Here is a 17302-nt window from a genome sequence, read left to right on the forward strand (position 1 = left end):
TGAGTCACAACAAGAGGAAGAGCGGAAGAAAACTAAATGAATAAACAACAACGTAGAATGCTACTTCTTTTTTGGTGCTTGACAGAAACTAGGAATGATTCGGCACAAAAATACCCTTATTGATTATAGTCATGTATGTACCGATAGATGTCTAATTAGGGTTAATTAAGAGTCAGGAAAGAAGCCATTGGATAATTCAGTGCACCTGAATGGAACGGGAACTGCTGCTTTGCTTCTCCTGTGTGAGCATCCCATATGATTGTAGTCTGGTGGGAGAAACACACACACACAAAGAAAAACATTAAATTAGAACACGCCTAAGAATAACAAGGTTCTTTTAGTCCTTAATACCAGAAGAGGTTAATGAGTCATCATAGCATTTCAAGTCTTGAGCTCATAACAAAAATAAAAGACTGTTTGGGTTCTTACCTTATCTACTCCGGCACTAAGAATGAAGTTTCCTTTCTTGTTCCATTTTAATGCAAAAATGGGACCTTTGTGTTGACCCAGTGTACTGGCAAGATTACCTAGGGTTCAAATCATTTATATTAGAGAGGCAAGCGTTATTGTTGAAACTGACAACATGGTAAGTTGAAAAAGCAGTAAAAGTGGCAACTCACCATCCTTTGTCCATATCCTGGCAAATCCATCATATGAGCCGGTTGCTAGTAACGTACCCTCACTCTGTCAGGTGGAAAGAGATATCAATTGTATAAATAAAAGTATTTAAAGCGAATACATATTGTTCAGCACATCAGCATAGAAACATAATTCTGCTCAATGAAACTTTCCCTTGCAAGGATAAATAGCATACAGAACAAAACAGTAGCACACCTCAATATAATTTGGGTAATTACAAAGATCAAAGCTTTGAAACATTAAAGCAGTTTCAAGTGACTCCTAACATTCAGAACAGGAGAAGTGGAAATAAAGTTATGGAATTTGAGAGTGGTGGTGTTAAGTTATGAGTGAGTGAGTGGACCCTTCACTCACATTCCAGTCTAATGATGTGACGTCTTTGTTGCTGGGGACGTCCTGGCCTCCCTCCCGTATGCAGTGCCTCAGTACAAGCTGTGTGGAGCTGCTGGTGCTGTTCTCACTCAGGTTCCAGATCCGCGCTGTCGAGTCCCCAGACCTGCACCGGGGAGGGAGAGTCAGCATAGTACAATGCAATTTAGCAACAATACAGCAACACAGAAAGCCCCAGGTCCTCGGTAAATCAGTCAATCAATTTATTGATTTAGGGTGGCAAAATTCTGTTAACTTTCCCAAAATTCCCAGGTTTTTCAGAAATCCAGGTTGGAAGATTCTCGGAATTAGGAAGGAATAAGCAGGAAATCCAGAATCCTACAACCGGGATTTCTGGAAAACCTGGGACGTTTTGGGAAGTTAACAGAATTTTGCAACTCTAACCAGGATACAGCTCCAAATAGGTATTTAATTATTGGGGCTAAATGCAATAACATCTGAAAGTGACCGATAATAGCTTACTGATATTATCTTAGCATCCTCAGTGTTACCAGTAAATGAACCTTGTCAGCAGTAAGAGAGAGAGAGAGAGAGAGAGAGAGAGAGAGAGAGAGAGAGAGAGAGAGAGAGAGAGAGAGAGAGAGAGAGAGAGAGAGAGAGAGCGAGAGCGAGAGCGAGAGCGAGAGACTGACCCGGACGCAAGCAGGTCGGAGACAGGGTTCCAGGCGCAGATAAACACCTCTGACTCGTGACCTCGGAGCACCATGGCTTTGTTCTGGGGAATCTCCACATCCCCGTCGACTTCCATCATGTCTACATGGTTGTCTGTATGGCACACAGAGAGCACCTCATCAGCATGTGCATGATCTGAATAACAAAACATCCAGCATTGGCATTGACTCAACAATGTGACAAATACATTTTTCCCTCCTCTCCCTCTGTGTTATAGTTAATAAACGCTAAAGCCAGGGCCGTGGACTGAGACTCACTAGCTAAGGCATGCGCTCCGTTCTCCTCGCCGTTGGCCGTGTTCTCTCCGTTCTTGGCGTTGGCCGTCATGTTGGTGGTGTTGGCCGGGGGGGCCTGGGCCGCATGCTGCTGGGCTAGCTTGTCTCGGTAGGCCTGCTGCCGCGTCTGCACCACGTCCGGCATTACCGCGTCAATGAGCGACAGGGACTCGATCGGCCGTCCGTCAAACAGCGTGCCGTCCTGGGGACACCAGACCAGCTGGTTAGACTCAAATTCAAACTGCTAAATAACTACTGTAGCTATAAGCAATGGTAGGCTAAAATCACCAATCAAATTAAATAATAATAATAATAAAAAAATAAAAAATATATCATCTTAGAACCATCTATTAAAATACAATAATGCAATGCATTATAAAGCTAAATTGGTTAATAACTGCATAATAACTGAAGAGCAGAAACCTAGCACTGCATACATATCCTTTCTGATTTGTGATCAAACCAATGCTGATTTCTGCATTTGATCACAGTATACCAGGCTTGCGGTAATTAAGTCCACAGATTCCCTGATAGTCGGCTGAGATGATGAGATGCTGTGATAATGAGTTGTGTGAATGAGGAGATGAGCTCACCTCATTAATGCTGACTTCGGCCTCCACGTACTGCAGGCCCTTCTGTATGATGGAGATGAGGGCAGCAGGGGGCACCAGGGCTCCATTGATGTTGGACTGGCTGATGTGGCTCTCTATGCCAAATGTGAAGGCTGAGTGGGAAAATCCTGTAGGGGGCAAGCATGAGCAGCATGTCAGTAGGCACTACGCAGCACATTACACTGAGCAGATCCCTCCCTTTGGTGCCTCTGGAATTGGCACATTTCAAATAGCTCTGTGGTTGTTATCGTAGTGCACATTTTCTAGGCACCCTTTAATAGCACTAGAACATTACATGAGTAGGAGAATATACGGAACATTGTTTCAACAGCTGTCTGTTGCCAGTGTTTACAGAATGTGAATGGACATGTGGTTTGAGCGTTGGAGCATACCTGACTCCTGTAGATATCTGTACACAAGAAAGTTGACCTCATCACTGCTTATGCTCATCTTTACACCTGGTTACACCATGAGGTCAGCAATCAGGACACAGGCCTGCAAGGAAAGGGAGGAGGAGGTGAGACAGTTGTTTTATCAGAACCCAGTGCAGAACATTTACACCACTCACACAACACAGTGCTGCTAAGTAAAAACTGAAGCCAGGGCTGGAGAGTGGAAACTTCCTCCCAGGAGATGCACTAACACATTTTGTCTGTGTGCAAAAATCATTCCACACTGCTGCACACACAAGTTCCCACTAGGGCAGCAGGCAGGGTTCTCAGTCAGGGGTCAGGATCATGGTGTGCACAGCAACCTGCTGCTGGGGGCAAACTGTGGACAGGAGCAGCAGCACTGCTAGTGTGTCTCTCCACCATTGCCAATAACAAGGTGCAGTGCCCATTCTCACCATCCCACTGCAGTGGCGCTGTTGCTTTAAACAGAATCTCAGCCGCTCTACTTTTGACTGAATGTGTGTAAGTGGGGAAGGGAAGGGAAGGGAAGGGAAGGGGATTCTCTTTCCAGAGCTGAGCTGCTGCTCTGGGCTGTGCTGTGCTCCATCAATTACAGCAGCAGTGTTTTCCGTAAGTGCATGGAGTAGCCAGCCAGATAGAAAAAATAGAATAAGTATTTTGTCAAGGAAAAGTATTTCGATTTTTTTTTCTATAGAGGCATACTAAGACAAAAGAAACGTGACATGGTGTGTAAATGATAACACAGTGTAGGAAATGAAGAAAATGATTAAAATGCTGGAAGTGAATGCTGGAATTAAACAATTAACTATGAAAATGAGCAAAAGCTGTGTGCATTAAGGAAATAGACGCAGTTTCAGCTGTGTGCATTAAGGAAATAGACACCTGGCTCAAATAGAAGCCTGTCTCTAATAAGCACCTGTTGTGTTCAGTGATTTAAGCAAATAAATGCCTGGGCTATTAATTGAAGTTTTGCAGATAATCGCCAAAATGCAGTAGTGGCCTACCAGGGAGCCAAATGAACAGCTCCCTCACTGATGCGATTCAGATCCGTTCACCTAAAAGTTATTAAAAAAAATAACAGTTTGTTCACGAACAACCTATTACTAGGCTACACTGACGAGTCACTAGCGGTCACTGGCAAGTCTCAACATGGGCTTCGAATCCTAGGAAAACACAAACAAGATCGTTGGTTTACTTGTCCCAATGCGATACCATGGACATATAACTATGTTGTATGATTTATGAATAGCAAAGGGATATAGGAGATTGACTTTATTCAGTCAGTTCGATGCCTTTTAAAAATTAGTCAAAGCTGTTTGGTTGTCAATCAAAGCACAATAAATAGCCTATGCGCCCCGACTCCGTGGCTGGCTATAATAGGCCTATGAAACACACAAAAGAAAATACATTAATGTGCCACAAAACAATAATTAAGTGGATTTAAACTCAACGTTACCACTTACATTACATGGGAGATGGAAATTAACTCACAGGAGATGATGAAGAAGCATCATGCTCTCCCTCCTCCGTAAAAATACATTTGACTGCAGCCAACCAGAGGGCACAAAAATAACACAGGAGCCTAGAGGCGGGACAGACAGCAGACTGACAAACTAGCACTGTGTCCCCGTCATCACTCACTTTGTGACTGACAGGCGCCTGTTGTATCAATAGATCACTAGAAGATGCATATAGGTCATTCTAGCAGGAGAAGGCTGTATTAACTTTTCTGACTAGCAAATTGAAACTTGTAAATGAAAATAAGCCTAGTTTGATTTAATGAAGTGGAAAAAGTAGCAGGCTGACAATTAGTCTTATCGGCTATCTAGCCGACAGCCGGCGCTTATGGAAAACACTGCAGCAGTGGTGTTTATCTCAGCCAGGTCTGACTCAGAGCAGAACAGGGACCTTGTAGAATCAAAAAAGTGACAACCAAGCAAGCATGACCACAGCATGGACAGTCTGTCTGCTACTCTCAACTGGGTTCATTCATTCAACAGAGGGATCTAGAACAGGAGCACAAACATCCCTCTCTCTGGAGAAACCACTGCAGGACCTGTGCTGCTGGTGTTTCACAAGAGTATTTTATATACACATCTGAAATAATGAATCAATGCATAGCCAAAATGCATTTCTAGATCGAGTACAAAACACAAACCTAAAGGATCCTTATGATTATAATATGGGCCACTTTCTGTAACTAGGCTATGTTATGTGCAGAGCAATCCCAATTAAGGAGCAGTCTCTGCCAGCCAGACATGCACATTCACCCAAAGATACATCAAGATCTGAAGAGAGGCATATTGCCATTAGAATACTGGAGCACATTCTCATTTCCATGTCAAAACATTGCATAACCATAACAGAACTCTACAGGGGAGGTGCAATCTTAGTAGTCCTAGCTACTGAAGATAGTATTATTGATGAAGTTTTACTGCTTTGTCGACCATCATTAATTCTCTTTAGAGAAGTGTAGGCCTATAGGATAGATAAACAATTCTTGACAAAAACTGTTATAGGATGTGGTTTGTTTGCAATTTTGTCAGCTGCTTTTATGCTTGAACACACCACTAGAGATGTAGTTTATTCCCTTTTCATCGCAATATCTAAGTGATTTGGTTTTGGTCTATTTTGAGAGAGTGAGAGCGCACAGCTGTAGAGATGGAGCACTTCACATCTTCGCTCTCAGGAGTCACGTTGTTTTTTTTTCTTTGTTTTTTTTCGCAAATATAATATATATATATATATATATATATATATATACACACATACACACACACTGCTCAACAAAAATAAAGGAACACTAAAATAACACATCCTAGATCTGAATGAATTAAATAATCTTATTAAATACTTTTTTCTTTACATAGTTGAATGTGCTGACAACAAAATCACACAAAAATTATCAATGGAAATCTAATTTATCAACCCATGGAGGTCTGGATTTGGAGTCACCCTCAAAATTAAAGTGGAAAACCACACTACAGGCTGATCCAACTTTGATGTAATGTCCTTAAAACAAGTCAAAATGAGGCTCAGTAGTGTGTGTGGCCTCCACGTGCCTGTATGACCTCCCTACAACGCCTGGGCATGCTCCTGATGAGGTGGCGGATGGTCTCTGAGGGATCTCCTCCCAGACCTGGACTAAAGCATCCGCCAACTCCTGGACAATCTGTGGTGCAACGTGGCGTTGGTGGATGGAGCGAGACATGATGTCCCAGATGTGCTCAATTGGATTCAGGTCTGGGGACGGCGGGCCAGTCCATAGCATCAATGCCTTCCTCTTGCAGGAACTGCTGACACACTCCAGCCACATGAGGTCTAGCATTGTCTTGCATTAGGAGGAACCCAGGGCCAACCGCACCAGCATATGGTCTCACAAGGGGTCTGAGGATCTCATCTCGGTACCTAATGGCAGTCAGGCTACCTCTGGCGAGCACATGGAGGGCTGTGCGGCCCCCCCAAAGAAATGCCACCCCACACCATGACTGACCCACCGCCAAACCGGTCATGCTGGAGGATGTTGAAGGCAGCAGAACGTTTTCCACGGCGTCTCCAGACTCTGTCACGTCTGTCACGTGCTCAGTGTGAACCTGCTTTCATCTGTGAAGACCACAGGGTGCCAGTGGCGAATTTGCCAATCTTGGTGTTCTCTGGCAAATGCCAAACGTCCTGCACGGTGTTGGGCTGTAAGCACAACCCCCACCTGTGGACGTCGGGCCCTCATACCACCCTCATGGAGTCTGTTTCTGACCGTTTGAGCAGACACATGCACATTTGTGGCCTGCTGGAGGTCATTTTGCAGGGCTCTGGCAGTGCTCCTCCTGCTCCTCCTTGCACAAAGGCAGAGGTAGCAGTCCTGCTGCTGGGTTGTTGCCCTCCTACGGCCTCCTCCACGTCTCCTGATGTACTGGCCTGTCTCCTGGTAGCGCCTCCATGCTCTGGACACTACGCTGACAGACACAGCAAACCTTCTTGCCACAGCTCGCATTGATGTGCCATCCTGGATGAGCTGCACTACCTGAGCCACTTGTGTGGGTTGTAGACTCCGTCTCATGCTACCACTAGAGTGAAAGCACCGCCAGCATTCAAAAGTGACCAAAACATCAGCCAGGAAGCATAGGAACTGAGAAGTGGTCTGTGGTCACCACCTGCAAAACCAGTCCTTTATTGGGCGTGTCTTGCTAATATATATATATATATATATAAAATGTATATACATACACATACATACATACATACAGTGGGGGAAAAAAGTATTTAGTCAGCCACCAATTGTGCAAGTTCTCCCACTTAAAAAGATGAGAGAGGCCTGTAATTTTCATCATAGGTACACGTCAACTATGACAGACAAAATGAGAAAACATTTTCAAGAAAATCACATTGTAGGATTTTTAATGAATTTATTTGCAAATTATGGTGGAAAATAAGTATTTGGTCAATAACAAAAGGTTCTCAATACTTTGTTATATACCCTTTGTTGGCAATGACACAGGTCAAACGTTTTCTGTAAGTCTTCACAAGGTTTTCACACACTGTTGCTGGTATTTTGGCCCATTCCTCCATGCAGATCTCCTCTAGAGCAGTGATGTTTTGGGGCTGTCGCTGGGCAACACGGACTTTCAACTCCCTCCAAAGATTTTCTATGGGGTTGAGATCTGGAGACTGGCTAGGCCACTCCAGGACCTTGAAATGCTTCTTACGAAGCAACTCCTTCGTTGCCGGGCGGTGTGTTTGGGATCATTGTCATGCTGAAAGACCCAGCCACGTTTCATCTTCAATGCCCTTGCTGATGGAAGGAGGTTTTCACTAAAAATCTCACGATACATGGCCCCATTCATTCTTTCCTTTACACGGATCAGTCGTCCTGGTCCCTTTGCAGAAAATCAGCCCCAAAGCATGATGTTTCCACCCCCATGCTTCACAGTAGGTATGTTGTTCTTTGGATGCAACTCAGCATTCTTTGTCCTCCAAACACGCACTGAGTTGAGTGTTTTACCAAAAAGTTATATTTTGGTTTCATCTGACCATATGACATTCTCCCAATCCTCTTCTGGATCATCCAAATGCACTCTAGCAAACTTCAGACGGGCCTGGACATGTACTGGCTTAAGCAGGGGGAAACGTCTGGCACTGCAGGATTTGAGTCCCTGGTGGCGTAGTGTGTTACTGATGGTAGGCTTTGTTACTTTGGTCCCAGCTCTCTGCAGGTCATTCACTAGGTCCCCCCGTGTGGTTCTGGGATTTTTGCTCACCGTTCTTGTGATCATTTTGACCCCACAGGGTGAGATCTTGCGTGGAGCCCCAGATCGAGGGAGATTATCAGTGGTCTTGTATGTCTTCCATTTCCTAATAATTGCTCCCACAGTTGATTTCTTCAAACCAAGCTGCTTACCTATTGCAGATTCAGTCTTCCCAGCCTGGTGCAGGTCTACAATATTGTTTCTGGTGTCCTTTGACAGCTCTTTGGTCTTGGCCATAGTGGAGTTTGGAGTGTGACTGTTTGAGGTTGTGGCAGGTGTCTTTTATACTGATAACAAGTTCAAACAGGTGCCATTAATACAGGTAACGAGTGGAGGACAGAGGAGCCTCTTAAAGAAGAAGTTACAGGTCTGTGAGAGCCAGAAATCTTGCTTGTTTGTAGGTGACCAAATACTTATTTTCCACCATAATTTGCAAATAAATTCATTAAAAATCCTACAATGTGATTTTCTGGAGAAAAAAAATCTCAATTTGTCTGTCATAGTTGACGTGTACCTATGATGAAAATTACAGGCCTCTCTCATCTTTTTAAGTGGGAGAACTTGCACAATTGGTGGCTGACTAAATACTTTTTTTCCCCCACTGTATATGCCATATTTTTCTAACTGTGCTCTCTCACAAAAGCTCTCAACCTATAACCTATATACTTATTATGGACACAGTATGCTTTACATTAGTTATGTTGTTGTTATTAGTCCCATCCTTCAGCTCCATTCAACACCTCCCATCTATCTCTCAACACCATGCATATTGGATTTCTATTTGCCATATATCTTTCAACTGTACTGTGATGTTTTACACATTGTTTCTACAGATTGTGAATTGAAAATAAACATTTTTGCTAAAAGTATTATTATATTATTGATCGTTTGACTATGAATTTTCAGATCACCCAGTAGTGCTATCTGCAGGGTTAGCTCCAGGTAAATATTGCAATCCTTTAGCCATTCCTTGACCTGTGTCCAAAAACAAATGGACAGTACCAAAACAAATGATCTAATGATTCTGTCTCTTCGCAGCAAAATCTGCAGAGCTGGGAAGATTGTATCCCCCATATAAATAACATTCTATTGGAAGCAATAATTTAAATTGAAAAATTCCGGTGTCGTTTTGCGTATCAATTCATAAACACTGTGCCATGGAATCGGTACGTCAAAAATATTTTCCCAACTATTTTGCAATCTATATGGGACAGCTGTCAATCCTTTGGTCCTTAAATGAAACTGGTATACTTTTTTATTTATCACAATTTTCTTTAACCAATTATATTCTTTAATGCAAGGCCGATAGACAAGTACCTTACTTTTTCCCCCTTCCACTTTCCTTTTCCATCTTTGCGGTAATGCTGCAATTATTTGGTTGTAATTTTGGGTAGAGCAGACATTTCCATATGTTTTTGTTAGCTGCATGTGCGACATAACTACACCAGTCCTACCGATAATATCATTTACGAAGATTATACCTTTTTTAAACATTTTGTCAAAAAAAAAAGTGTTTTTATCAATTAGTATATTTGAGTTTAACCACAATATTTGTTGCATTATTTGTTCTGTCGTTTCTGGAGGATTAAATTGAAATTGTAACCAACTTTCTATGGCTTGTTTTAGAAATAGTGATATTTGGGAGATTATTTCCTTTTCAAATAACTGAAAGTGAGAGGTTGTAATCTGAATAAAGGGGAAAAGGCCATTCTTGAACATTGGGTGAGACAATGTTACTAATTTGCTAGAGAACCAGTTCGGATTTAAGTACAACTTTTGTATGACTGAAGCTTTTAGTGATAGGTCTAATGCTTTAATATCTAATAATTTCTGTCCTCCGAATTCATATTAATTATATAAATAGGCCCGTTTAATTTTGTCTGGCTTGCCGTTCCAAATAAAATGGAATCTTTTTTTCTCATATAATTTAAAAAACTGTTCGCTAGGTGTAGGCAAGACCATAAGCAAATAGGTAAACGGGGATAATACTAAAGAGTTAATCAGGGTGATTTTTCCACAAATTGACAGGTATTTACCTTTCCATGGTAACAAGATCTTATCTATTTTTGCTAACTTTCTATAAAAATGTATTGGAGTGAGATCATTTATTTCATTTGGGATATGTATTCCGAGTATATCCACATCACCATCAGACCATTTGAATGGTAAACTACATAGTAATGTAAAAATTGTATTTTTAAGTGATCCAATACGTAATATAGTACATTTATCAGAATTTGGTTGTAATCCAGAGAGGTTAGAAAATGTATCTAGATCCTCTATGAGGAGGGATTCAAGTTGTGGATTTAAAAGAAAACATGAATCATCAGCGTACAATGACACCTTTGTTTTTAAGCCCTGGATTTGTAATCCCTTGATATTATTGTTGGATCTGATTTTAATAGCTAACATCTTGATGGCAATAATAAATAGATATGCCGTTAGTGGACAACCTTGTTTCACTCCTCTTGACAGTTTTAAAACTTTCTGAGAAAAAGCCATTATTTACTATTGTACACCTAGGGTTACTATACATGATTTTAACCTAATTTATAAGAGATTGTCCAAAATTGAAATGCTCCAGGCATTTATATATAAACCTCAGTCGTACTTTATCAAATGCCTTTTCGAAGTCTGCTATGAATAGTAGGCCTGGTTTCCCAGATTTTCCATAGTGTTCTATTGTTTCCCTATATTATCTCCAATGTATCGCCCATGTAAAAAAAATACATTTTTGCTAGAATTTTTGCATCACAACACTGAAGTGTAAGGGGCCTCTAATTTTTTTAATGGACTGGATCTTTATATTTTCCACTTCTATCCTGTTTCAGTAATAATGAAATCAGAACTTCTTCTTGAGTGTCTTATAATCTACCATTTACATAGGAGTGGTTAAAACATGCTAATAACGGTCCTCTGAGTATATCAAACAAGGTTTGGTATACCTCGACTGGTATGCCATCCAACCATGAAGTTTTCCCGGACTTAAAGTACTTTAATTACATCCAGAAGTTCCTCCTCTATAATTTCACCTTCACATGAGTCTTTCTGTATGGCTGTTAATTTTACATTATCAATAGAAAAACCATCTCCATAATTTGCTTCAGATAGAGGACATGGAGGCGACTGAAACGAAAACATATGCTTAAAGTGCTTTGTTTCCTCCTTCAAAATAAAACTTGGTGAATTATGGGTGACTCCGTCATTTGTAACCAGTATCAATAAATTATTTTTGGTAGCATTCCTATGTTGAAGATAAAAAAATAATTTTGTGCATTTTTCCCCATATTCCATCCATTTTGCATTATTTTTTATAATATACAGTGGGGAAAAAAAGTATTTAGTCAGCCACCAATTGTGCAAGTTCTCCCACTTAAAAAGATGAGAGAGGCCTGTAATTTTCATCATAGGTACACGTCAACTATGACAGACAAAATTAGAAAAAAAAATCCAGAAAATCACATTGTAGGATTTTTAATGAATTTATTGGCATATGATGGTGGAAAATAAGTATTTGGTCAATAACAAAAGTTTCTCAATACTTTGTTATATACCCTTTGTTGGCAATGACACAGGTCAAACGTTTTCTGTAAGTCTTCACAAGGTTTTCACACACTGTTGCTGGTATTTTGGCCCATTCCTCCATGCAGATCTCCTCTAGAGCAGTGATGTTTTGGGGCTGTCGCTGGGCAACACAGACTTTCAACTCCCTCCAAATATATTCTATGGGGTTGAGATCTGGAGACTGGCTAGGCCACTCCAGGACCTTGAAATGCTTCTTACGAAGCCACTCCTTCGTTGCCCGGGCGGTGTGTTTGGGATCATTGTCATGCTGAAAGACCCAGCCATGTTTCATCTTCAATGCCCTTGCTGATGGAAGGAGGTTTTCACTCAAAATCTCACGATACATGGCCCCATTCATTCTTTCCTTTACACGGATCAGTCGTCCTGGTCCCTTTGCAGAAAAACAGCCCCAAAGCATGATGTTATCAACCCCATGCTTCACAGTAGGTATGGTGTTCTTTGGATGCAACTCAGCATTCTTTGTCCTCCAAACATGACGAGTTGAGTTTTTACCAAAAGTTATATTTTGGTTTCATCTGACCATATGACATTCTCCCAATCCTCTTCTGGATCATCCAAATGCACTTCAGACGGGCCTGGACATGTACTGGCTTAAGCAGGGGGACACGTCTCGCACTGCAGGATTTGAGTCCCTGGCGGCGTAGTGTGTTACTGATGGTTGGCTTTGTTACTTTGGTCCCAGCTCTCAGCAGGTCATTCACTAGGTCCCCCCGTGTGGTTCTGGGATTTTTGCTCACCGTTCTTGTGATCATTTTGACCCACGGGGTGAGATCTTGCATGGAGCCCCAGATCGAGGGAGATTATCAGTGGTCTTGTATGTCTTCCATTTCCTAATAATTGCTCCCACAGTTGATTTCTTCAAACCAAGCTGCTTACCTATTGCAGATTCAGTCTTCCCAGCCTGGTGCAGGTCTACAATTTTGTTTTTGGTGTCCTTTGACAGCTCTTTGGTCTTGGCCATTGTGAAGTTTGGAGTGTGACTGTTTGAGGTTGTGGACAGGTGTCTTTTATACTGATAACAAGTTCAAACAGGTGCCATTAATACAGGTAACGAGTGGAGGACAGAGGAGCCTCTTAAAGAAGAAGTTACAGGTCTGTGAGAGCCAGAAATCTTGCTTGTTTGTAGGTGACCAAATACTTATTTTCCACCATAATTTGCAAATAAATTCATTAAAATCCTACAATGGGATTTTCTGGATTTTTTTCTCAATTTGTCTGTCATAGTTGACGTGTACCTATGATGAAAATTACAGGCCTCTCTCATCTTTTTAAGTGGGAGAACTTGCACAATTGGTGGCTGACTAAATACTTTTTTGCCCCACTGTATTACACTTGATCTTTCTTGAATAAGTCTCTCCATTTCTTTTTGTTTTTCCTCTAATTTATTCTGAGCCTCTATGCTAGCAATAAAAAAACTATCTGTTCTGTTAGACCTTCTATTTCCTTTGTTAGTGTGGACTCTTGACCTAAATTGCTTTTGTTTTCGAGATGAGTACTGAATTGCATGGCCTCTAAAGGCACAATTAAAGGTGTCCCATACAATAAGGGGATTTGCTGTACCTATGTTATGTCGGAAAAAAATCAGTTATAAATTCCTCTGTCCTAGTTAAAAACTAGTTATCATCCAATAGGCTTTGATTAAATATCCAATATCCTCGCCCACGTGGAAATTCAGTAAGAGTAATGTATATGCCAATTATATGATGGTCCGACCGCATTCTGTCTCCTATCAACACTTTTTAAACTTTTGGTGCCATTCTAATGTATCCATGACATTCGCGATTTCCTTAAGAGCATGAGGGTGATTGTTTGTAGTGTGATTTCCTTTACGGTCCATTGAGCTATTTAAAACCGTGTTATAATCTCCCACCATAATAATAGAGTCTTGAATTGCTTGCAGAGTTGATAATGTATTATATATATTGTCAAAGAAGTGTGGATCATCAGTATTTGGTCCGTAAAGGTTAATGAGCCATATCGGTTTATGGTCCAATAACATACTTAAAATAATCCATCTACCTTACGGATCTGTTTGGACAATTTGCATATTCGGATTGAAATTTCTGTTAATTAATATCATCACCACTTTTGAGTTTCTTTGCCCATGGGAGAAGTATATTTCGCCCCCCCCCCCCATTCATTTTTCCACACAACTTCAATTGTTGAATGAGTTTCCTGTAAACAATAGATATTATATTCCTTCTCTTGGAGCCATGTAAATATTGTTCTTCTTTTGTTATTATCTGCTAAGCCATTACAATAATAACTGGCTATACTTATTTCACCATATACCATAATGGGATACAAGTTTCAAATCTATTTATCATTATATCTGTTTGTAAATTTACCAATAAAAAATACCATAGCAATTGACTGTCCATATACAGTGGGGGAAAAAATTATTTAGTCAGCCACCAATTGTGCAAGTTCTCCCACTTAAAAAGATGAGAGGCCTGTAATTTTCATCATAGGTACACGTCAACTATGACAGACAAATTGAGAGAAAAAAATCCAGAAAATCACATTGTAGGATTTTTTATGAATTTATTTGCAAATTATGGTGGAAAATAAGTATTTGGTCACCTACAAACAAGCAAGATTTCTGGCTCTCACAGACCTGTAACTTCTTCTTTAAGAGGCTCCTCTGTCCTCCACTCGTTACCTGTATTAATGGCACCTGTTTGAACTTGTTATCAGTATAAAAGACACCTGTCCACAACCTCAAACAGTCACACTCCAAACTCCACTATGGCCAAGACCAAATAGCTGTCAAAGGACACCAGAAACAAAATTGTAGACCTGCACCAGGCTGGGAAGACTGAATCTGCAATAGGTAAGCAGCTTGGTTTGAAGAAATCAACTGTGGGAGCAATTATTAGGAAATGGAAGACATACAAGACCACTGATAATCTCCCTCGATCTGGGGCTCCACGCAAGATCTCACCCCGTGGGGTCAAAATGATCACAAGAACGGTGAGCAAAAATCCCAGAACCACACGGGGACCTAGTGAATGACCTGCAGAGAGCTGGGACCAAAGTAACAAAGCCTACCATCAGTAACACACTACGCCGCCAGGGACTCAAATCCTGCAGTGCCAGACGTGTCCCCCTGCTTAAGCCAGTACATGTCCAGGCCCGTCTGAAGTTTGCTAGAGTGCATTTGGTTGATCCAGAAGAGGATTGGGAGAATGTCATATGGTCAGATGAAACCAAAATATAACTTTTTGGTAAAAACTCAACTCGTCGTGTTTGGAGGACAAAGAATGCTGAGTTGCACCCCCATCATGCTTTGGGGCTGTTTTTCTTCAAAGGGACCAGGACGACTGATCCGTGTAAAGGAAAGAATGAATGTGGCCATGTATCGTGAGATTTTGAGTGAAAACCTCCTTCCATCAGCAAGGGCATTGAAGATGAAACGTGGCTGGGTCTTTCAGCATGACAATGATCCCAAACACACCGCCCGGGCAACGAAGGAGTGGCTTCGTAAGAAGTATTTCAAGGTCCTGGAGTGGCCTAGCCAGTCTCCAGATCTCAACACCATAGAAAATCTTTGGAGGGAGTTGAAAGTCCGTGTTGCCCAGCGACAGCCCCAAAACATCACTGCTCTAGAGGAGATCTGCATGGAGGAATGGGCCAAAATACCAGCAACAGTGTGTGAAAACCTTGTGAAGACCTTTGTCATTTGACCTGTGTCATTGCCAACAAAGGGTATATAGCAAAGTATTGAGAAACTTTTGTTATTGACCAAATACTTATTTTCCACCATAATTTGCAAATAAATTCATAAAAAATCCTACAATGTGATTTTCTAGATTTTTTTCTCTCTCATTTTGTCTGTCATAGTTGACATGTACCTATGATGAAAATTACAGGCCTCTCTCATCTTTTTAAGTGGGAGAACTTTTACAATTGGTGGCTGACTAAATACTTTTTTCCCCCACTGTAGCTGTACCATGATATTTGCATTGCTACTAAGTAACCCTCCAATTGTTCTCCACTAATTCCCCCGCTAAAGCCCCTCCCCATCCCAAGTTGGGCCGTCATCCCAGTGATCAGCATACCACCCCCGCTTCCCCGAATCCCTAGGCCCCCGAGGCCAGGACCCATCCATCGAAAACAGCACACAGTGCCACCCACAAAACAGAAGCGGGTCAACCGCCAAAAGCATTTCCAATGCTCTCACCTCAATATATATATATCCATTCAAATATCTTGCATATCTTATTTTCCATAAATTATCGATTAATATGCGGAATAATGTCGGCAGTTCATGCGTAGGATTTTAACCTATAACCCGGATTGCCATTGTATTACATTACATTTTTGACAAGCAATTATTATTTAGCAAACAATTATTGTGGTTCATCCTATATTCTACCTAACATCCTTACCCCCATGCAACAGATGTGGGATAAACACACACGCACATACTCTAACACACTCAACCCCTTTCCTCCACAATCAACCATAAGATCAGATGCTCAACGGTTGTTACATCCCAGAGCCCAACTCAAGAAAGGACCTGATTTACGAATGCATATACAGTTACAGCTGTTTGAGAAAGCATGCAAGATTGAGCAAAAATGGACAACAATGTGAGATTTTATTAATCTATTTAATCTATGTCAAGTCCTAGGTGATGGAGATCAGATCCACCCTCTTCACCTGAGACACAAACACTCTGGTACCCCGTTGTAACCATTTTTCCCAAGCATCTCCGTGCAGTCAGACCTTTGATTATTTTGTGCCACTTGGGCCACAATAATAAGCCCCCTCTCTGATTGTCCGAGTGTGACCCCATCCCCATGGGTTACTGCAGCCAGTGTTGCCAGCACTGCCACTACCTGGGTGGGGGTACCCCATCGGAATCCCCACCGGCTAGGTACAAGGTCGTCAAGGTTCTCATTAGCAGCTTTGAGAATTTCCTTGTATATTATGCTCTCCCATCAGGGGGCTCTGGCTTTGTAGGACCAACCCTGCCAGTCAGGCTCAGAATCTTGAGGGGGCGGTGCTGCTCAAGTAGTTCTCTGACCTTATTTATTTTTCTGTTTAGGCTGCATATAGGCAACTCACAGCAGGTCCATAAAACAGATGGGGACTTCTCTTTTGTGTATGGGTCACTCAGTTGGGTGTCTAGGATATAGGTTTGGGGATCGTTCCATCATGATAGGACAATAAAAAAATAGATTAGATGTATACTATATTTTAAAATGTATATCCCTCATCTGCACAAAATTGAAAGCTCTCTCTCACAACCCCTGCTCACAGACACACATTGGTTCTGGGATATGCAACCATTTCCTTTCTCACTCACTCAACGCCACACTTATTCAAATACAAAAACGCACACCACACCTTCCATCACAATTCATCCACACTTACCCACATACTGTGCCTTCTATGTCTTCTGTTCGCTATGTTTTTATCTCCACTATGTTGATTGAGTACGTGTTCTAATTAGTTGTATTTGAAGA

The 17302-nt window shown here is 41.5% G+C and overlaps 1 protein-coding gene across 3 annotated transcripts in view; it reads right to left on the bottom strand.

Moving 5' to 3' along the window:
• The window catches only part of LOC121540222 (F-box-like/WD repeat-containing protein TBL1XR1), a 61091-nt gene that overhangs the window by 2250 nt on the left and 41539 nt on the right, over positions 1 to 17302 (bottom strand). For 2 of the 3 annotated variants that reach the window (XM_041848910.2, XM_041848909.2), the window contains 8 exons: positions 2980 to 3082; positions 2570 to 2715; positions 1959 to 2178; positions 1662 to 1836; positions 994 to 1135; positions 621 to 684; positions 430 to 527; positions 206 to 266 (listed from right to left, as the gene is read on the bottom strand). In XM_041848910.2, the coding sequence (XP_041704844.1) occupies positions 206 to 266; positions 430 to 527; positions 621 to 684; positions 994 to 1135; positions 1662 to 1836; positions 1959 to 2178; positions 2570 to 2715; positions 2980 to 3037 (964 nt within the window). In that variant the 5' untranslated portion in view covers positions 3038 to 3082. The remainder of the gene's footprint in view (positions 1 to 205; positions 267 to 429; positions 528 to 620; positions 685 to 993; positions 1136 to 1661; positions 1837 to 1958; positions 2179 to 2569; positions 2716 to 2979; positions 3083 to 17302) is intronic. The other variant, XM_041848911.2, reaches the window with a different exon arrangement.

The sequence above is a fragment of the Coregonus clupeaformis genome, chromosome 26, assembly GCF_020615455.1.
Source record: "Coregonus clupeaformis isolate EN_2021a chromosome 26, ASM2061545v1, whole genome shotgun sequence".
Lineage (NCBI taxonomy): Eukaryota > Metazoa > Chordata > Actinopteri > Salmoniformes > Salmonidae > Coregonus > Coregonus clupeaformis.